The sequence below is a fragment of the Salvia miltiorrhiza genome, chromosome 5 (genome assembly GCF_028751815.1).
Source record: "Salvia miltiorrhiza cultivar Shanhuang (shh) chromosome 5, IMPLAD_Smil_shh, whole genome shotgun sequence".
In the NCBI taxonomy this organism is placed as follows: Eukaryota; Viridiplantae; Streptophyta; class Magnoliopsida; order Lamiales; family Lamiaceae; genus Salvia; species Salvia miltiorrhiza.
The window spans coordinates 3849154-3871638 of NC_080391.1; the positions used below are offsets into that span (position 1 = coordinate 3849154).

The 22485-nt window shown below is 38.1% G+C and overlaps 5 protein-coding genes across 7 annotated transcripts; 3 read left to right on the forward strand and 2 right to left on the reverse strand.

The window, feature by feature from the left end:
* Positions 1-1781: 1781 nt before the first annotated feature.
* LOC130985219 (nuclear intron maturase 1, mitochondrial) lies at positions 1782-19525 on the reverse strand. 3 transcript variants are annotated; one of them, XR_009088924.1, is made up of 3 exons: positions 17293-19525; positions 16487-16850; positions 1782-2454 (listed from the first exon to the last, which is right to left on the reverse strand). XR_009088924.1 is itself a non-coding variant. In XM_057908055.1 (1 exon), the coding sequence occupies exon 1, from the start codon at positions 19429-19431 to the stop codon at positions 17395-17397; it is 2037 nt and encodes a 678-aa protein (XP_057764038.1). In that variant the 5' UTR covers positions 19432-19512; the 3' UTR covers positions 17101-17394. The 3 variants fall into 3 exon arrangements, 1 of the variants encoding a protein (XP_057764038.1); XR_009088923.1 differs by having other exon boundaries at positions 1782-2466; XM_057908055.1 differs by lacking the exons at positions 1782-2454; positions 16487-16850 and having other exon boundaries at positions 17101-19512.
* LOC131024795 (uncharacterized) lies at positions 2049-2492 on the forward strand. Its single transcript, XM_057954332.1, has one exon. The coding sequence runs from the start codon at positions 2049-2051 to the stop codon at positions 2490-2492; it is 444 nt and encodes a 147-aa protein (XP_057810315.1).
* On the forward strand, positions 4727-5716 carry LOC130985220 (uncharacterized). Its single transcript, XM_057908056.1, has one exon. The coding sequence runs from the start codon at positions 5084-5086 to the stop codon at positions 5528-5530; it is 447 nt and encodes a 148-aa protein (XP_057764039.1). The 5' UTR covers positions 4727-5083; the 3' UTR covers positions 5531-5716.
* Positions 16436-16876, forward strand: LOC131024796 (uncharacterized). Its single transcript, XM_057954333.1, has one exon. The coding sequence runs from the start codon at positions 16436-16438 to the stop codon at positions 16874-16876; it is 441 nt and encodes a 146-aa protein (XP_057810316.1).
* Positions 19526-20906: 1381 nt separating the features above from the next.
* On the reverse strand, positions 20907-22485 carry LOC130985221 (inositol-3-phosphate synthase-like; the record flags this gene model as incomplete). Its single annotated transcript, XM_057908057.1, is given in 3 exon segments — positions 20907-21251; positions 21428-21490; positions 21923-22485. Coding segments are annotated over 3 exon segments (746 nt in total), but the record flags the coding sequence as incomplete, so codon positions are not given.

The window sequence follows — 22485 nt, forward strand, 5'->3', positions numbered from 1 at the left end:
TTATGCGGCCCATTTTAAAAATGGACCGATGATACAGGATAATTAGCCCATTAGGGCCTAAAGAGATCGCTTTTTCCTTTTGTCCTTTTATTATTGTTTTAATTTTTTTTTTTGGCTTGGGGGAGTTGGGGAGGGGGAGCAGTGAAGTTTGAACCCGGGACTTTACTGTTTACACACAGGTGGTCGCACCGCTTAGTGTTCCCTTGGGGACATTATTGTTCTAATTCTAAGCTTATAATATCATAGAATAATCTCTTTTAATATAATACACATTTAATGATATAATTAGTGTTGATTGACAGAGAGAGAAACACCGGACAATTTGGCCTGAATAGGCCTAGACTGGGCTGCTGAAATTTAAGCCTGGTCAATTTTGGGCTGGCCCGACCCAACTTAGTAAAATTCCAAAATCTAGTGGATCGGCCTCCCCATTTTGCCACCTCTAATCATAATGAGTTAAAGCTCCTCATTCGCTTCCGAAAAAATCTACTAATTAAATTTCGTTATAAAAAGATCTTGAAGATATATATGATGTCAGTTGATGTTACTATCTAATGCAATACACGTAAAGATTTTGAATAACGAAATTACCCCTCAACTCAAAACTCAAAGCATGATGGACCTGAATTGAAGATTTGTCCCTCCATTCGTATAACTAGAAAGATTATTATACTCTTAACTTAGAAATATCTATAAATAAATTACTTTATTATTCATACACACTATTCAAATATTACTAAAAACACTAAACATGATCTTAGTCGCTCTACAATTCAAATTCTAGGTTATCGTTATAATTCTTATAAGCCATCTTATTATAGCCATCTTTCATAAAAACATAAGTTTTAAAGCTCTAGTTCATAATAGATAAGTTATATAGTCATTTTAAGTTTAAAAGACTATATATAACACCCTTTGACTTTTTTGTACTCGATGGTGTACACGGTGGTGCCATCATATACACCATCGAGTACTTCGATTACTCGATGATGTTATAGAAAATTTTCACTTTTTTCATTACTCAATTGTGTACTCGATGGCACCATCGAGTACAAAAAAGTCAAAGGGTTTTATAGTCTTTTAAATATAAAATAGCTATATAACTTATCTATTATAAACTAGGGCTATAAAATTTATGTTTTTACGAAAGAGGGCTATATGTGATAATTCTCACTTCTTATATTATCTCAACATTTAAGATAATTTCTATATATCATTTGAGCTAATTTTATTTGATTCGTATCTCATTGAAAAAATAAGATTAAACAAATCTCGGGTAATAAGTAATATCTTATCAAAACATAAAAAGTAAATGCCTTTTAATATAAGCTGAGATCGTTTAATTACGAATTAACTACTACATGAAAAATAGTTACAACAGCCGACCTATCTATTGTGAGATTAAATAACAGTCTCATTGTAGATGTGCCAACCCATTTATTACAGTCTAAATTAAAAAAAACCATTCATCACACCATACGACAAGCCTCAAATAGCCCACATTGAACCTATACTACACCTACACCACCATACCATCACCGAATTGAATACACATAAAATCTCATGCATGTTTACTCATTTTGCCATATAAGATAAGCTCAAATAGCTCCTAGAGTTGGGGGGGCTGTTTGAACCACTCCTGCACCACCCCCGCCCTCACCCGGTGTCGGTAGAGTGGTCACGGATACTATCTGTCGTCTATTTTACATACAATTTCCAAAACGTACATACTATGTGCACACGGACAATTAAACTATACCGAATAGAATCCACACAGACAATTTGATAACAGAACAGAACATCGCTGTTCTGTTCCCAAATTCTAACATTTCAGACAATGTTACTGTCCATCTATCTATCTATCTATCTATCTATCTATCTATATTTCTTGTGCAATCTACCATACCATCACCTACAATACATAGCTTAGTTTAAAAACTGTATATAGGGGTGTTAGCTAGATAATTAAGTAGCTAGGGAGTGAAGAGGCAAATTTGTAGATATAAAAGTGCAACAATATTTGAAGAAGGGATGCAGTGAAAGAGAAAATGGCAACAGCAAAGATGATCGGAAGCCAGAGCATGGGAGCAGAGATTTACCGCGGCGCAAGCTGCGGCGAGAAGCTCGACAAAATGTTGGACGAGTTCTCGGTGCCGCGGTGCCTCTTCTTCGGGCTGGGCGAGGTCGAGGAGTTCGGGTTCAACCGGGGCACCGGGTTCTACTGGCTCAAGCAGAAGAAGAAAACGGAGCGCAAAGTGGATAAGGTCGGGACCTCTTACTTCGACACGCAACTGGCCGGTTTCATCGAGCCCCGTCGCGTGTCGAAGATCATGGGAGTGAAGGGGAAGGAGCTCTTCCTCTCACTCCCGGTCGCCGAGATGCACGTGGGAGTCCCAACCAGTGATAAGGTTAAGTTTGTCAGTAGCACCGGTATTTACCGCGTCCACGCCATTGCTGCATTTGAACCTACGGTCAAAAACAGCAGTAAATAGAGGTGAAAAGGAAGGTGGAATATTGGCTCATATAGACTCCCTTCTCTTTAATAAAATCTTACTGCAACTCAACAGCCTTAACTCTATCGAGATGTAATCCTTTGACGTCTGATCAGCAACTGTTTTAAGGTTTCTTATCAATCACATTTAGTATGTTATGTCCAAATGTCAGATTTTTCCGGACATATATGCCAGCTTAATTTGCATAAATGGAAAGTATCTACACTAGTCTCTCCTTTATTTATGGGTGAGCAAAATAACCGAATCGATCCAAGTCGAAATATTAACATATGGTTCGGTTTTTCCATTTGGTTTGATTTAATTTTTTAAAAGAATTTGATTTTTCGGTTTAGAAAGGTTTGATTCTATAAAAACCCAACAAAACCGAAAAGTGAATTATATCTATATAGACTATATTAATATATATATATATATATATATATATATATATATATATATATATATATATGATATACTATAATTTTACTTTTTCCTTATTTTTCAATTATTTATGATTTTTTGGTTTTGTTGATTTTTTTCGAATTATTTCTGTTTTGTTCGGTTTTAATTCTAAAAATTCCGGTTAATTCAATTAGATTTTTTTTAAATCAAATATAAATTCGGTTTGATTTGATTTGAGCAAAAAAATCGAACCGAAAACTGAATGCACACTCCTACCTTCATCTGTAAATTAAGCTATTTCATATGGAAATATTATTTTCATGGGAGAAAACACGAATTTCTTCCTTTTCTTTTCTTGTTTTAAATGCTACAAAACGTTATAAAAGGTGTTTTGTAATTCTAAATAAGATACTTCTACACAATGCAGAATTTTATCTTTTTTCCGTTTCATAATTAGGCTTGGTAATATCTTTTATTTCTAAATTTTTTTCGTCACTTGTTTTATTCTAGGAATTAATGTATCGTAATTAGAATTTATAAGTATCTTAAGTTATGAATAAAGTTGCAACTTTGATAAGTGAGTTTCATAATGTTTTGGACTAGTATTTAAACAGTAAAATACATACCAATAAAATTAAATTAAAGATTTTTTTTAAAGGGAAAAAGCATAATATAAAGAAATTAAGCAAGAAATCTTTTTTTTTTTTCACGTGTTCGCTATTATTATAATAGACTCGTTGACAATAGCACTAGATCTTAAACTCTATATTTGAAAATATGAGATGTCCGTGACGCAGGTAGAATATTGGTTACCTACAACTGGAGGAGCTACGTATTACTCCCTTCGTCCCAGGAAGCATGACCTAATTCTTTTTGACACGAAAATTAAGAAATTGATATTTTGTGTGTTAAGTGTGGTAGGTGAAAAAGTGAAAATGTGAATAAAAAGTAATTTTTTTGTTATTTTTAGAAACAGGTCAAGTTTCGTGGAACAACCTAAAAAAGAAACTGGGTCATGCTTTGTGGGACGAAGGGAGTAATAAGTATATACACATGATGTAAAAAAAGAAGAAGAAAAAATTACACATGATGTTATCTTAAAACAAGTAAATTAAGATCAAATTACGCTTAAGTAAAACAAAACGACACCCAAAATAACCAAATCAAGAATTTAAACAAAGTATAGAATAGAATAAAGGATTAATTATAATTCGTGGGTTGAACTTTCAGTGAATTTTAGTTTATAGTTTTTAAGTTTGATTTATTTTTTTGTATAAGATAAACTTTAAAAAATATGTTTAATTTATGACTAATTTTTTTAATCAAAATTACATCTAAAACAATAAAAAATTGCTAAGAAACAAAAGTCTGATGTATTCTATGCTAAATACTCCCTCCGTCCCAGCTTTTTGTATCCACTTTTAGTAGTAAATACTACTAAGTATTTACTACTAAAAGTGGATACAAAAAGTTGGGACGGAGGGAGTAATATTTAAAATAATGATAGATATTTCATCGTCATTGTACCACATCCTACAACATGTCTGGTCAAGTTTAGGGTTTAGGGCACCGACTTGTAGGTGCAATTCCGACCATATCGGTGATCAGATGATGATGGACTATTTAATATTGAAAATTCTCATTTAACGTAGAATACATTAGGATATGATTTTATGATGATTGATCATCGTTTCAAGTGTAATTTATATTTTAAAAAAACTACTATCATAGTTTTGATATTATTGTGGCTATTATTAAATATTTTTTCAAAATTTAAATTATAAAAAGATAAATTAAAATTAAAACTGTCAATAAAAATTTTCTCAAAATTCAAGCTAGATATAACTAACTGTAAAATAATTTCGATAAGAAGAAATTTATTTTATGTATTTTATTTTGTAGTGTATGCTAGAATTGCGATCGCCCATCCGTCCCAGTTAAGTCAACAACCAACTAGAAAGCAATAAATTGCACGACCCAATTCCACCTGGCACATTTCCTTTACTACCCCCGCCGAATTCGAAACACGCGCCACATGTCGAGGGCATATCCGTAACTTCAGCCCACGCGCACCTCCCTATAAAGAAAACAGCCCCAGCTTACTCTCTGTGCTCTCATTCACTTTCAACCATTTTTCAAAACCCCCAAAACGCAACCGCCCCCAAAAAACCCCCCAAATCCCCGCCGCGATGTCGTCGCAGCAGATCGAGTCCCACCGCGAGAACGCCGAGGTGTACACCGGCGACGCCGCGTGCAAGCAGAAGTCGAAGGAGCTGCTGGAGAAGATCAACATGCCCAAGGGGCTGCTGCCGCTCGACGACATCGTGGAGGTCGGTCACAACGCGGAGACCGGCTTCGTGTGGCTGAAGCAGAAGAAGAGCAAGACGCATTACTTCCGCGGCATCGGACGCAGCGTCTGGTACGACACCGAGGTCACGGCGTTCGTCTCCGACCGCCGGATGAAGCGCCTCACCGGCGTCAAGAGCAAGGAGATCCTGATCTGGATATCGATCTGTGATATTTCGATCAAGGACCCCGAATCCGGTAAAATTACGTTCGGCACCCCTACCGGAATCTCCAGATCTTTTCCGGTGTCTGCGTTCGAGGAGGAAGAGGGAGACAAGGACAAGAAATGATAGGTTAACATTGTAAAGCTTGCTTTCAATAAATCTGGTTTCTCTGCTGTTCCACAATTTAGGTTTTTATTTATTTTTATATATAAATGTCTACTGGCTGCTTGATATTTAAGCCAAGTTCGTAAATCATATAAATGTGTTGAATATATGTGGAATATTTTACTAGTAAAAATTATTCATGATTCAGCGTCTTCGTCTAATTATTTTTTTCAGATCAGTAATCATTCAATTTAAACACAATATTAAAGACATTTATCTATTAAATTAAAAAAAAATAGATATTTTCGCAAGTGCAGAATGTATTGACCGCCAAACTTGTTCATCATTATACGAAAAATATTTCTGGCAAGTTTCTAAATTTTATTTGGTTTGCACGTATATAATTGTAAGGAATTATAATCCTTGTCGCAATAATTTAAAGACCTCACCAATATTTGTAATTAATCAAAATGAGCAAATTGCAGTTTGTAGTTTTCGAATAAGAAGTAAAAATTCTTAAATCGACTCTTTCAAAAAAAAGATCTTGAATCGACATCATAGATGCTCATCAATAATCAATAATCAATAATAATAAGAAAACGAAACTATCTTAATTAACATATCATTAATTAATTTCTTTTGGGGTATTAACGTATCATTAATAGTATGAAGTATGAAGCACGAAACAGGAAATTAGAAAGCAATGCGCTTTCAACTGATAAATTGAGGAAGGTGGATCACACGAATATAATGTGTCCATGTCTAATTCCTTAAATTGTAACACAACTAAAACGTATACAAACTGAAGCAATTTTAATTATATGAACTAACTCACTATTTTGTTAGTTCCGTGTAAGTCTACAACAACTTAATTGCAAAAATTTGAAACTCATCATTTTTTTCAGAGGCTCTTCAAAATAAACAATCTACATGATCTTTAACATTTATGAAGTCCCCAAAACAATCATTTTAGAGAAAATATCTTATTTAATTAAAAAAAACAAAAACAGAGATTTTAGAAACTTGAATTCCATTTAAGGAGATCGTTGCATCGAACATAAAAAAAGTCATTGCATTCATTTTGGCTATTTTTTTTGTTGTGAAACATTCATTACGAAATTACCTCTTAATGAGATTTGGACCCAAATGTTATATCAATCCATCAAATTGATGCACTCACTATAGATCTTAGCGATGCACTCACTATAGATCTTAGCGATCGATCGAATAACTAAAAATAAATAACCGCTCTCATAATAATTAAAAAAAATTATCGTTTGATCCATTTCCTATAAAGAGTGGTTGAAATGAGTCCAAGTATATTGATGTGTTAAATGGCTGAGTTTTTGTATATGTTCAATATGAATAAAGTTCAAATTATAAGGGAAAGGATACCAAAATAGAAACAACAATGTTTGTAGACGGACGAAAATCGTAAAAAGACCACAATATTCGTAGACGGAAAAAGTATCACTTCTACCTTGGCTAAACACCCCCACACTTTGAGGTATTTATACGAAGGTTTCCTTCCTTTTCATAGCTCATAGGGAGTTACATCTTTCCCTTTGAGTGGAATCTTGTTCAAGATATAGTTGGCCGTCAAGACAGCTTCCCCCCACATGTTCTGGGGTAATCCTGAACTAATCAACAAGGCATTCATCATCTCCTTAAGAGTTCGATTCTTGCGTTCAGCAACGCCGTTAGATTGTGGTGAATAAGGTGCAGTCGTTTGATGTATTATACCACTTTCGTTGCATAATTCAGCAAACGGAGCTACATATTCTCCACCTCTATCACTTCGAACCATCTTAATTCGACATCCAAGTTGATTCTCGGCTTCATTTTTGAAGTTTCTAAAAGCTTCAATAGCCTCATCTTTACTTTTCAATAAGTAAATGTAACAATACTTTATGCAATCGTCTATAAAGGTGATAAAGTACTTCTTGCCACCTCTAGTTTGCACGAACTTTAAATCACAAACATCTGTGTGAATAAGTTCCAATGGTTGAGTGCTCCTTTTTACCGATTTAAACGGTAACTTAGTCATTTTGGCTTCAACACAAACTTCACATTTTTCTTGTGAGTTGTATTCATCAACTTTTAGTAAATTCATTTTTACTAATCTCTTTATAGCATTTAGATTAACATGTCCAAGTCTACAATGCCATAAATCTGAACACTCAATCAAGTAAGCAGAAGAGGTTGATGCATCTTTATTGATTTTAGCCTTGGCAGGCTTACAAGCTCTTACATCAAGTTTGAAAAGTCCTTCGGAGGCATAGCCTTTCCCTAGGAACTTTCCCCACTTGCGTATTACAACATAGTCAGATTTGAAAAACAATTCAAAATCCTTATTCGTAACCCTAAAGCCCGAAATTAAATTCTTTCGGACAGTTGGAACGTGTAATACGTCTTTCAATGTGATCTCCACGCCCGATGTGAGTTGAAGAATCACATCTCCCATGCCAAGGACTTGGGATGTCCGCTCGCTAGCCTCCATTATCGTTTTGTTTTCCACTTCCTTGTAGTTGTGGAACAACTCACGATTTATGCATATATGGACGGTAGCGCCGATGTCCACGAACCAAGCGTTAGGATTGTCCACATGATTCACCTCGGAGATCATGGCAGCAAAGTCATCGTGGTTCCAATCGTCGAAGTCCTTCTCTGCCGTTGATACACGTTCCAACTGTTAGAACCGGGTACACGATCGAGATATTACAAAATGAATATTTTGAGATATTACAACTCAAAATAATTGAAAATATTACAAAGAAAATAATTTGAGAAATTACAACTCAAATAAATGTATACAACTGAAATATACTGTATAAATAAATTATACGTATAAACTAAGTCGAGTCGAGATGAATCTCTTCCCGCAAGAAGATTATCGCCCCGGTAGTGCTCTTCGGTTTGGCGTATCTCCCCCAAAGGTAAAACGACTTCGTCTCATTGGATGTAGCACCACAATCCGGCGAGCTCCGGCGAACTGAATAGGATTAAGAACTGAGCGCAAGTGTTATGCAGAGAGTGTGTGTAGAAATGGCAGAATGCAGAATATTTGTTGATTTTTTTTTGTGTTCTTTCTGCATGCTCTCCACAAGCCTATTTATAGGCATGTAGTAAGTATGAATTCAACACCTTGAATTCTACTCCGACGGCTGGAAGCCGTAAAGGTTGAAGATGAAGAGATGGCCGGTGGTCGCAGTCAAAAAGATGAAGCTGCCATGCAGAAGTCGAAGTTGGCGTGCTTCTGCTACTGCTTCTTCTGCTGCTGCTGCAACCTGTTGCTGTGTGGGCTGGGCTTGGGAATAAAACAATCATTTGGGCCAAGAATTAAATTCTGTTGGGCCAAAATTAAAAGCCAGTGGAGTTGGTCCAAAATAATAGTTTGGGCCCCAAACACCACCCCAAAGCACCAATTGCCAAGATCCAAGTCCTTGGCCGCGGCCCGTACCCGACCCGCCCGTCCGGCGGCGACGACGTCGTTCATCCGTCCGTCCGATCGATCGTCGGCGGCGGCGCGCGTGTGTGTGTGCGCGAGGCTAGTACTTTAGATCAAGCCCACTAGCAAGCCCACAAGTCAATTTATCAACTCCATGTGCTTTGCTATTCTTATACATGAAAAACATCTCTATGTTTTAATTCTGTTGGGCCAAAATTAAAATCCCAGTGGAGTTGGTCCAAAATAATAGTTTGGGCCCCAAACACCACCCCAAAGCACCAATTGCCAAGATCCAAGTCCTTGGCCGCGGCCCGTACCCGACCCGTCCGTCCGCCGGCGACGACGTCGTCCATTCGTCCGTCCGATCGATCGTCGGCGGCGGCGCGCGTGTGTGTGCGCGAGGCTAGTACTTTAGATCAAGCCCACTAGCAAGCCCACAAGTCAATTTATCAACTCCATATGCTTTGCTATTCTTATACATGAAAAACATCTCTATGTTTTCCAATGTGGGATAGCATAACAAATGTTATTTTCCCTCTTCAACATCCAAACTTTGACATACAATATCTCACTCATCGGAAATCGGTTTTGAGACTTCAAGTATATCACGTTGATCTACTCGAGATGTAGATTAACATCCAATAATTATTTTAATTAAATAATAAATATTTAATTAAATAATAATTTTCAGATATGGCTTAAAACCATATTTCCAACAATCCCCCACATGAGTGAGAAATCAGTATGCGAAAGCATGCAAACACTTAGCTCAGTCCTCTTAAGAGACAACATTGCATTTGGAAAGGTAGCTTGTGGCATTGAACCTGCCATAGTCAATGTTATCGAGTATACCGGCGGCCTAGTGGATTGTGTTCCTTGAACTAGTCCTCCTCGGTGTATACTTAGTCAACAATATTGACACAATATTGCTTCAATCCTTATTCGTTCTCACGTTTGTGTCCATTACAGGCCTTGGAACACTCTTTGGATTCATAAGTGTTTCAATCGAAGCGGCCCCACTTCACACTTACATAGGTGACTCTTAACTCAAGTATCCTGCTATACTTGTCTTCTTCGAGGAGTTCTAGAGTCATTAAAAGTCAAAGACTTAACCTCACCACGTGCAGGTTTCCGAACACTCACTGTTCTACAAGGAATAAGCAATTCGAGTGTTCAACACACGGATTTTCATAGCTTAGTTGTCCCATTGAACCAAGTTCTTGGGATCCTCCAGTCATCATGGTTGGGTTGCCACTATGATTATCCTTAATTTGTGGACTTCAAACCCATTCCCCCTAACAGTTTATACATCTGATCTCGATGGATACTTTTTGTCAAAGGATCCGCTATGTTATCAATTGATCTTGTATAATCAATTGTGATAACTCCACTAGTGATCAGATGTCTCACGGTATTATGACGTCGACGAATATGTCTCGACTTACCGTTATACAAATGGTTTTGTGCTCGTCCGATAGCAGCTTGACTATCACAATGAATTATTACGGACGACACAGGTTTCGACCAACATGGAATATCCTCGAGGAAATTTTTAAGCCACTCGGCTTCTTCACCAGCTTTATCCAAAGCTATGAATTCTGATTCCATGGTCGATCTAGCAATACATGTTTGCTTCTTGGATTTCCAAGACACAGCACCACCCCCCACAGTGAATACATAACCGCTCGTTGAAAACGAGTCTTTGGCATCAGATATCCAATTTGCATCACAGTACCCTTCAAGTACAGAGGGTTCCCTAGTATAATGAATCGCATAGTTTTGAGTATATTTCAAATATCTCAAAACCCTTTCAAGAGCTTTCCAATGTTCATTACTAGGGTTAGCTGTAAAGCTGCTCAACTTGTTGACCGAGCATGCTATATCGGGACGAGTGCAATTTGTTAGATACATCAGGCTCCCAATAATCTTCGCATATTCTAACGCGTCAACAGGTTCTCCCTTGTGTACACTCAAATGCACATTAGGTTCCCATGGTGTCTTAGCTATTGGCTTGTCAAAAGCGTTGAATTTCTTTAACACTTTCTCAACGTAGTGAGATTGTGTTATAACAATACCATCAGGTCTTCTTAGAATTTTAATTCCAAGGATAACATCAGCTAAGCCCATATCTTTCATGCTAAAATTTTTACTTAGCATGCCTTTGGTTTCTTGAATCACTCGGGAATTACTTCCCATGATGAGCATGTCATCTACATAAAGACAAACAATAACATATCCGTTATTAGAAATCTTAATGTAGATACATTTATCGCACTCATTGATTCTGAATCCATTTGACAACATCACACTGTCAAATTTTAAATGCCATTGAAGCGGTGCTTGCTTCAACCCATATAAAGACCTTTGAAGTTTGCATACTTTGTGCTCTTGCCCAGGTACTACAAACCCTACAGGTTGTTTCATATGTATTTCATCTTCCAACTCGCCATATAGGAACGCAGTTTTCACATCCATTTGGTGAATCTCGAGATTGTGCAAGGCAGCAATAGCGAGAAGCATCCGAATAGATGTTAGTCTAGTTACAGGTGAATAGGTATCGAAGAAATCGTACCCTTCTTTCTGCCTGAAACCTTGAACGACAAGTCGGGCTTTGTACTTATCTATAGTACCATCAGATTTGTACTTCTTCTTTAGGATCCATTTGAATCCTAAAGCTTTAGCACCAGGTGGTAGATCTACTAGTACCCAAGTATGATTCTGCATAATGGAATCAATCTCAATATCGATGGCTTCTTTCCAGAGAGCTGCATCTGAGCCAGATAAAGCTTCTTTGATCGTCACCGGTTCGTCATCTAGCATCAAGACAACATAATCCGGTCCATAGACATTAGCTTTTCTAACTCGTTCCCCACGTCTTGGTTCTACATCCATAGGTTTAGACCTTGGTCTTTTCCTATTAGGTGGTACAGGATTAGAACCCGTGGCATCATCTACTTTAGTAGAATTACTAGCTACTTCCATAGGTTTAGAACCTGTAGCATCACCATCAACTCCATCATTAGAGTTCGATGTAACTTTATCCTTGTTAGGATAGATATTTTCAAAGAATATAGCATTCCTTGATTCTATCGTTGTCCCAACATGTATATCAGGTATCTCCGATCTGTGCACTATAAAACGATAGGCACTGCTATTAAGTGCATAACCAATGAAGATACAATCCACCGTTTTAGGTCCTATTGTAACTTGCTTTGGTAAAGGCACTTCTACCTTGGCTAAACACCCCCACACTTTGAGGTATTTATACGAAGGTTTCCTTCCTTTCCATAGCTCATAGGGAGCTACATCTTTCCCTTTGAGTGGAATCTTGTTCAAGATATAGTTGTGCCGTAACACCGTTCGAGAAATGGCTCACACCGACGTCAATATGGACGGCGCCACCACCTCTGCAACCATCGGTTCAACCACGTCGTCAATGTTTTCCTCGTTTGCATCAATGGGCGCTTCAACGTCAACCATGGCCCCATTGCAAACATCCAGAACTATTGGTCTTGCCGAGAAACCATCAACGTTCTCGGGCAAGAATTTCAAATATTGGCAAGAAAAGATGCTATTCTACCTCACAACCGTGGGGTTTGCCGGATTCTTAATGGAGGATAAACCTCCAACCCCGAGTGAAGGGGAGACGAGCCAAGAAATTCGTGCCGGATATTTGAACTGGTGCTGCGGCGACTACTTGTGCCGTAACACCGTTCTCATGTCTCTGGACGAACGGCTCTACCGTGTTTTCAAGGTTCAGGAAATCGCGAAACAATTGTGGGAGGCCCTTGATCTAAAGTATCAAGTGGACAAGGCGAATACTACCAAGTATGTCGTTGCCAAATGGTTGGAATATAAAATGGTCGACTCCCGACCATTGATGGACCAAGTGGAAGAGTTCCAAAATCTTTCACATGAGGTTCAAGCCGAAGGGATGCCCTTGGCGGATGCATTGCTCGTTGCAATCATCATAGAGAAATTACCTCCTAGTTGGAGGAAATTTCAAAACCTTTTGAAGCATGAGCGCTCGGAGATGTCCGTGCCGATATTGTTATCCAAGCTTCAAATGGAGGATCATGTGAGAAGTCGTGATCAAAAGGGAAAAGCTCCAATGGAGGCAAAGGCCAATCTCACCGAGAAAGGCGGTCCCTCCAACAAACGTGGTCGTCCTAACCCTAATAATAAGGGTAAAGGGAAGCAAGTTGGTAGTCAACCATCAAAGTTTGATGGTGTATGTTATAATTGTGACAAACAAGGTCACATGGCTAAGGATTGCCGCAAGCCAAAGCGGAAGAAGGCAAAGAGCAACGTGAACAACGTCGAGAAGGACTTCGACGATTGGAACCACGATGACTTTGCTGCCATGATCTCCGAGGTGAATCATGTGGACAATCCTAACGCTTGGTTCGTGGACACCGGCGCTACCGTCCATATATGCATAAATCGTGAGTTGTTCCACAACTACAAGGAAGTGGAAAACAAAACGATAATGGAGGCTAGCGAGCGGACATCCCAAGTCCTTGGCATGGGAGATGTGATTCTTCAACTCACATCGGGCGTGGAGATCACATTGAAAGACGTATTACACGTTCCAACTGTCCGAAAGAATTTAATTTCGGGCTTTAGGCTTACGAATAAGGATTTTGAATTGTTTTTCAAATCTGACTATGTTGTAATACGCAAGTGGGAAAAGTTCCTAGGGAAAGGCTATGCCTCCGAAGGACTTTTCAAACTTGGTGTAAGAGCTTGTAAGCCTGCCAAGGCTAAAATCAATAAAGATGCATCAACCTCTTCTGCTTACTTGATTGAGTGTTCAGATTTATGGCATTGTAGACTTGGACATGTTAATCTAAATGCTATAAAGAGATTAGTAAAAATGAATTTACTAAAAGTTGATGAATACAACTCACAAGAAAAATGTGAAGTTTGTGTTGAAGCCAAAATGACTAAGTTACCGTTTAAATCGGTAGAAAGGAGCACTCAACCATTGGAACTTATTCACACAGATGTTTGTGATTTAAAGTTCGTGCAAACTAGAGGTGGCAAGAAGTACTTTATCACCTTTATAGACGATTGCATAAAGTATTGTTACCTTTACTTATTGAAAAGTAAAGATGAGGCTATTGAAGCTTTTAGAAACTTCAAAAATGAAGCCGAGAATCAACTTGGATGTCGAATTAAGATGGTTCGAAGTGATAGAGGTGGAGAATATGTAGCTCCGTTTGCTGAATTATGCAACGAAAGTGGTATAATACATCAAACGACTGCACCTTATTCACCACAATCTAACGGCGTTGCTGAACGCAAGAATCGAACTCTTAAGGAGATGATGAATGCCTTGTTGATTAGTTCAGGATTACCCAGAACATGTGGGGGGAAGCTGTCTTGATGGCCAACTATATCTTGAACAAGATTCCACTCAAAGGGAAAGATGTAGCTCCCTATGAGCTATGGAAAGGAAGGAAACCTTCGTATAAATACCTCAAAGTGTGGGGGTGTTTAGCCAAGGTAGAAGTGCCTTTACCAAAGCAAGTTACAATAGGACCTAAAACGGTGGATTGTATCTTCATTGGTTATGCACTTAATAGCAGTGCCTATCGTTTTATAGTGCACAGATCGGACGGACGGATGGACGACGTCGTCGCCGCCGGACGGGCGGGTCGGGTATGGGCCGCGGCCAAGGACTTGGATCTTGGCAATTGGTGCTTTGGGGTGGTGTTTGGGGCCCAAACTATTATTTTGGACCAACTCCACTGGGCTTTTAATTTTGGCCCAACAGAATTTAATTCTTGGCCCAAATGATTGTTTTATTCCCAAGCCCAGCCCACACAGCAACAGGTTGCAGCAGCAGCAGAAGAAGCAGTAGCAGAAGCACGCCAACTTCGACTTCTGCATGGCAGCTTCATCTTTTTGACTGCGACCACCGGCCATCTCTTCATCTTCAACCTTTACGGCTTCCAGCCGTCGGAGTAGAATTCAAGGTGTTGAATTCATAAGATATGAACTATTTCAAGCCTTAGTTAGTGAAAATCTACGGTGAATATATCACTTATGTGAATTCATCATTTTGCTGAATGAATTTGTGATAAAGGATTAAAATCTAATATGTGATGAAAATTTCATTTTTTTGAGTGCATCATTTTTTGCGATCATAATGTTTTTCATAGTGGATATATATATTTGGTTTTTAAAACCCCTCTTATTTTAGTCGTTCCAATGACTATTTTGTCATTTAAAACACCTTACAAACTCAAACATGTAAATCTCAAACCACTTATGGGGAGTTCACTAAGTATCATAGGACAAATAAATAAATTATATTATTGAGTATTTGAATGATTAATAATTAAATATTTTTAACAATTTCAACAGAATCAATCCATCCATCAACGTAAAGAATATACTATTAGTCTATATTATTAATAATCTGCATATCATGCCAAACTTAGTAAACGCCCCCTTATTGTTAAAATAAAATATCCTAAACATGTAGAAGCTTATAAGCTTTAGCTTAGCTTAGCCAAACACCCATGTAATCTCACTAAAATTCAAATGCCTAAAAAATGGATGGGCCGCAATCAAGCCAATTTTAGCCCCTAAACTATGTTATGGTTTGAAGTAGTCTGCGAAGATGCAATTTCACTGCTAACTCACATTCAATTTAGGAGACTTTTATTTTTTGTGATATGATAAATTGAGTATTTCAAAGACTAGATGACCAAACAAATTCAAAATCAATCAATCCATCAAAGTGAACGATAGATTAATCGACATTATTTTTATTTAATTATTTATTTATCCTATCACCCCAAAGGTAAAACGCCTTGAAATAGTAGGTGCCAACTATTTTCGACGTTTAGCCACCCTAAATTCTTTTTCTTTATTTTTTGAAGGAAGCCACCCTAAATTCTTAGGGCAAGTAAAACCCTTAAAGTTTCCAAAAAACCCACCACAACTAACGAGTTTGGCAAGCCTAATTAATTTGAATAAATATGGGAAAATAGCTAGGAAATGTCCACAGATGCAATTTCTAATCTCAAACAGCACAGAACTAATCAATTTCTATCTAAGCTTTTCTCTCAACTCTATTTTATGCTCTCTCTCCTTTTTTTTTTTTTTTTTTCTCTCTCTTCTTGTGATGAGCCTCACTTCTTGCACACACTTACAAAAACTAAATGGGGGCTAGTGTTTATATAGGCAAGAAAACTGGCTACGTGGTCGAGGCGGCTGTTTATTTGTCAAAGAAAAGGTGACGGAGTGAGGCATCTGCCTTCATTTTTGACTAACAATGGAGGGAGGCTGTTTGGTCAACATAGCTTAGTGAGGCAGCTGCCAACTTTGACTAACAGAAGTAAGACTTGCAATAAAAAAACAAACTTTACCAACTAATTAATCGTAACGGCATGCAATGATGTGTTATGTATATAAATGATGCTGAGAATAAATGGGACACCAAAATCTGAGAAGGCCTCATAAAAATGGAAACACCTTCAATAATTGAAACTCAGAGCAAAGGAGCTGAGATTTACCAGGGAGAAGCATGCGGGGAGAAGCTAGGGAAGCTCTTGGAGGAATTCTCGGTGCCGAAAGGCGTGTTCCGTATGGGTGAAGTTGAGGAGGTTGGTTTGAACCGATCCACGGGGTTCTTCTGGTTGAAGCAGAAGGCGAAAACGGAACACTACTTCCCGGGCCTAGGGAGTCTGATATATGATGCAGAGATCACATCCTCCATCGAACGGTCACACATGAAGAATATCACAGGGCTCCAAGCGAAGCAGTACTTCATCACGGCTGGAGTCAGCGACGTACATGTTGGGGTCACCTCCGATGACACGGTCAAATTTACCTCGTCGCTTGGTTTGTCCCGTGACCAGCCGATCTCTGCCTTTGAACCTGAAGATGAGAACAAGAGCAGCTGATAGAAACAGAGATGATACATTTAGAAAGCCAACATAATAAGTTGCTTAATGTTTTTCAACTTCTTGTTTCTGATTTCTCTATTCCATGTTGAATAAAAGAAACTGAAATTGTTTCTTTTTGACATCCAACAAAGTGTACTCAGTCCAAACTAGTAAAAGCTCTCTATTTTATTTTATTTTTGGAGTGTGTGATTCATTGTTTTACCAGAAGACACATGAAACGCAATGTTGTAGAACCAAATAATCAAATATGTATCCTAATTACAAGAGAATCCATTAATAATCGAAACAAAGTTGAAACAGAAGTTCATGAGAATTCACATGAAAAACTAATGAAAGAAACAAAGTAAACCAACGTAAAACCAACATTGGGATCAAACAACATATAGATGGTCAAGAAATTTTTAGAATCTAACCAGCAAACGCAGTCAAACTTTTTGGAGGCTATCTCAGAAATTCCAGTAGGAAGAGCAAACAATTCCTCTTTCTAAAGGCAATTATGCTGTTTGAGATACCCTCTATGGTGTATTTTGTGTCTCTTTATCATTTCTAAATCGGTCACTCGAGCACCCAAGAACTTTGTAGTCCCACACAATCTCAGATATCTTGTCTTGAGGCAAACATAAACCTTGTTGTTTAACTGATTTGTTGAGTTCACAGAAAAATTTCGCATCTTGTAATCTGATATACTCCTGCAACAACTTCTCATGATCAGGGACCCAATTCCTAGGGAAAGGAGTATAATCACAAGATGGGATCAACGACATATGAGAAAATTGAACACCTTCAATGGCCTCAACAAGTCCCATTCGCAAGAGGTCAGAGTACTCGGGGGCAGAATTGTTAGTACTTTCCCTCAGTGGACGGCTAAGGTCGCGTGCAGCAATCTTATACACCTTAGCACGAGATTTTAACCGATACCTTGCAGCATATAACTTAGCCAGAGAGCTTCGGATGACATATGCACAGAAACCAATGATTTTCTTCCTGTTATCTGCATATCTGTACCAATCAGCCATGGTTTCCAGTAACTTATTCATTTGGGCATTGGTGTGTGCTTGACCCGAATACAGCATAGGCGTGCAGGGCAGTGGCTCGGGGTCTTTATCACCCTTCACAAACGCAAGCCGCCTGAACTGGCGAATACATTGTTGCAGGCTAGCTGTAACCGAAAGCAAAGTCCCCACACCTTTCTCTCTCACAATGTTGCCACCATTTCCAGTGTAACGAAGAGTTGGATGTATAATTCTACGGCATACAATATGATCAAGAAACTGAATTCCCCTTGTTATATGCTCAATTCCCACTTTTGAATTGTCCAACCTGATCCCAAACGCTCTGTCACAGAACTCGATTATTTCCTTCCTTATTCCCACAGCTTCCTCTCTAGGACCCCTTATACCGATTAGAAAATGACCAGCATACCTAATGTAATCCATCTTCCGAGTCTTCTTCTTGCCACTCGAGGGTACAAACTCTGGCCAAGAAGGGTTATGACAACCATCATTTATCGAATACTTCCATATCGAATCATTCTCAGATGGCCTAAAAAACTCTACTATCTTATTTTCAATCATATAATCAAGCTCATTCAGACAAACATTCATCAGCAGAGGACTCAAAATTCCACAATAACCATAATTAGGCACCTCTGCAGCCTCCTCGGGAGAGAAATCGTAAAACGTCCTCAACCAATAAGGATCGGGCTTAGGCTCGTCATCATTCAATATCCTCTTCCTTGTCTGTCCCTTCTTCCTTTTCTTTCTACTCACAGTCTTGCCTTCATCTTCCAATTGATTGTGCCTTTTCCCTACCTCTTTCAACCCAGATTTAATCAAGCTCAAAACCTTCCTGTCTTTCACAGATTCTCCAACACGTCCCAATACAACGCTAGAATTTACATTATCAATAATCTCACTTAAATCGCCTCGTATAAACCACAAGTAGCCAGCAAAATTACTCCTGATTGTTCTAATAACAGTGTGGGGATTCCTACCTGGGCGGAAAGCATGGGATTTCGCAGAAAATCGCGCCTCGAAAACAGGTTCCAGAATCATCAATAGAACCTCCTGAACTACCCGGTCCTGAAACGGCGGATCACCGGAGCTCAATATGGATTCAAGCTTCCGTCTTGAGAGTAAGGTGATGGGCTTCTCCTTAGGGCTGCGAATGAGCTGCTCGAGCTTCGAATTCCAGCGGAACTGGCTGCGGACGACGGCGTCTCGGAGGGAGACGAGGCTGGAGAGCGTGTGAGAGGGAATGGCGTTTTTGGGAGGGTAAGAGCCGGTGGCGTGAGCGCAGGCGCGCTGGTAGGCTAGGACCCAGAGGTCGAGTTTTGAGAGGAAACCGGTGAGATTTTGGAAGGGCTTTTGGGTTTGGGAGAAGGATTTAACCCAGAGATCTGATAGGACTTGGACTGGGTCCTCTTTGAGTAGGGCGTAAGGATCCTGCTTCGGTGTTGGTGGCTGTGGGCGGCGGTTTAGGTGGTGGGAGAAATGGCGGGCGGCGGAGGGGAAAGCGTCGATGAGGTGTTTGATGTTTGGTCTCAGTGACATTTTTGAGGTCACTGTTGGTGGACTGAGAATTTAACGTTTTCAATTTATTCAGAACTTTCCCCTCAAAAAAAAATTATTCGGAACTTAAATGTTAAATATGAAGATGCAAGTATAGTCGATTTTTTTTTATTACTCAAGTTATATAATTATATACTATTTCAGTTTGATAGAGAAAAATCCGACTTGTTTTTTAAGAAACTAGTTGACTTGTAACACGAGTATAATATATTAAGATCTATGATGTTAATTAATACTCTCTTCGTCTTCTGAATAATTTCTTAGGAAAGGGGATATGAAAATGAAAAACAAGGAAAAAAAATGGTGAATTTTTCTTTTATATAAAATATAAAAAAAGAAAAGAGACATTTAAAGAAATAAATTTTTATTATTTCTTATTTTTTTATAATAAATTTATTCATCAAAATAAACGCATCATTGTAATATGTGGCAAGTAAAAAGTTTTACCATGGGACCAATATACCAGCCCAATAGGATGATAGTTCTTAAATTGGTTTGGCCTATCAAGGAATGTCACATTCACCAATTACCAAAAACAAAATGATAAAACCAAAATTAAGTAACAAAGAAAAAAAATAAAATTTGGTACCACTTAAATTCTTTGTGGTCATGTGCTCACTTGCTATGTTTGGGCACTGGGCAAGAGTGGCCATCATCTTAAACAGAAAAATCAGCCCACCCTACAAATTTTCACAATTATTGGAGGAGGGTACAACTCTCTAAAGCAGCTTTTCTCTCATGAGGTACAATCATTATCCCTAAATTACCACAGTTGAGGTCTCTCTGTCTCATTTAAGTTAATCAATTTTTTTTAAAATAAGATTTAATAAAACTATTATTTAACATTTTAAGTATATTTAATATAATAAAATGAATAAAGTAAAAATATGATAAAGATCTTTTGTAATTTATTGCATATAAAGAAATTGATCGATTTAATTAGAACGACCCAAAAAAATATTGATAAAGTTAATTGGGACGAATGAAGTATTATATATAGTTCTTGAACTTCTTCACATATTGATTTCATTCATGCTACCTTTAATATAGTTGTGATTTTTTTCATGCGTGATTATCTCACCATTATTTTTGGAGCTACATGGATTTTGAAAAATTTAAAGGCCCTAATACGATTTGCGATCGGAATTGTCACATACAACAAAGAGGCACTCTAGTTGTTTTTATTTTTGGTATGATCCAACAATTATGCTAATTAGATTGAATGATTGAGTTTGAGTAAGTTCTAATATATTTATTAATCTTTTTAATTTTAATCTTTTATTCCGTATCTTTTGAAAATAGCTTTATTTCATCTTTAGAAACTAAAGTCTCCATTGTTTACCCCTTTCTTTTTCAAAATTCAAATTGATTTTCGTTTTGAGAATTTTATTTATATTATTTTTCTTAATTAATTATATTTAGTATGATAAATGTTCATCTTAACTTGTGACCAACACTTGAACAGATTAACTTGGAAATAAGAAGAGGCAACAATAAATTACAGAAATAGGTCGTATAGGGGATAATTAAGCTAGGCTCTAAACAGCTAGAGCAAACAAAATACACTTGCAATAGCTACATAAAAAAAATAGATTAATAGGAAGGAAAAAAGAAAAAGAAAAATTAAACCACAGTATTAAGAAAATATTACTTAGATCAAATTAATATTGTTGAATGAATCTTCACTTGTATTCCAAAATCATGTTGTTTTCGGGAGCCAACCCAACACAAGCCCTAAATATATTCTCCATCATCGCACGCTGCTTCGACAACGCGTTCACCACGGGTGTTCCCGGAGGTACCTATTTCATAAATAAATAAATAACAAAATGTCAATTTATACCACATTTTGTTTTTTCCTTCTAATTAATTACATTATTTTTTATTAGTTTGTGTGGAGCCCATAATTTTGATTAGTACCCATTTTTTTTTTTTATATAAAACAATTATGACTGAAGAGTTTTTGTAGTGTACTTACAAGAGGGGCCTTGGTTAGATAGCTAAGTATGGTGGCCACAGGATGGAAAGAGTGGAATTTTCCCTGCAAAATATAGATATTAATAATTAATAAAACAAAAATAGAGTCGTAAATGAACAGAGCCAGTTGCAAACTATTCGAGACTCGGCTTAAAAAAAATGTGTCTAGAGATTGATTCGATAATAAACGAGTAGAATTCGAGCCTAACAGCACTCGTCTCGTTAAGCTCGCGAACATGTTCGAATTCGATTGATCGCGAACATGTTTACGAGCATGTTAACAAACCTTCCATCGAATTAGCATACGAGGCGAGCTCGAACAACAAGATATATAAAAGTTCGAATCGAGCTCGAGTCGAGCTCAAACACCCGAATATTATAACGAGCTCGAGCTCATAGCCGTTAGTATTCGATTCGGCTCAGTTTGTTTACAGCCCTGGATATAATATTAATAATGAATAAAAAGTAGGAGTAAGAATGAGTATTGAATTGTAACCTCGTTTTGAGCTTTGAATTGGATTCGAGTGGTGAGCTCAGCAAGAAGGACCAAGTCTAGAATGATGGGAGCCGCGAGAAGAGAGTCCTCGCAAGTGTTGTGCATTACTATGGTGCTTTTCCCTCCCATGAAGATCTCCGAGGTGTACTCGTCCATCGCCCTCTTGCTGTCTCCGACGTACGGCACATACTTGATAACGACGACGTGGTCGGGGTGCTCGCCCGGCTCGTAAAGGATGCCGTTGCTCGCCACCATGTCGTCCACCACGTTGCTCTTCGAGATCTCCTTGGACCGGAAGGTCTGAGGGGCCGACAGATTCATTCCGTCGTTGTTTCCCAAGTGATTGTAACTCACTATAGAGGTCGGCTTAATGCCGGCCCCGACGAGAAAATCGACAAGAGCCGATTTCATCTTCGTCTGGCCACTCTTGAAGTCATCTCCACCAATCAAAGAGTTCCTGGTAATGGCCAATTCGATCAACCCCGGGACGAATGTGTTTTGTGGGCTGCCATTGATGAAGGGCACATTCTCAAGAATGCAAGCCATCCCAAACAAGGTGGAGG

What these genes read in the sequence shown, in the direction of transcription:
- LOC131024795 (XM_057954332.1), top strand. Translation starts at nt 2,049, where the DNA reads ATGGCAACAGCAAAGATGATCGGAAGCCAGAGCATGGGAGCAGAGATT.
- LOC130985220 (XM_057908056.1), top strand. Translation starts at nt 5,084, where the DNA reads ATGTCGTCGCAGCAGATCGAGTCCCACCGCGAGAACGCCGAGGTGTAC.
- LOC131024796 (XM_057954333.1), top strand. Translation starts at nt 16,436, where the DNA reads ATGGAAACACCTTCAATAATTGAAACTCAGAGCAAAGGAGCTGAGATT.
- LOC130985219 (XM_057908055.1), bottom strand. Translation starts at nt 19,431, where the DNA reads ATGTCACTGAGACCAAACATCAAACACCTCATCGACGCTTTCCCCTCC.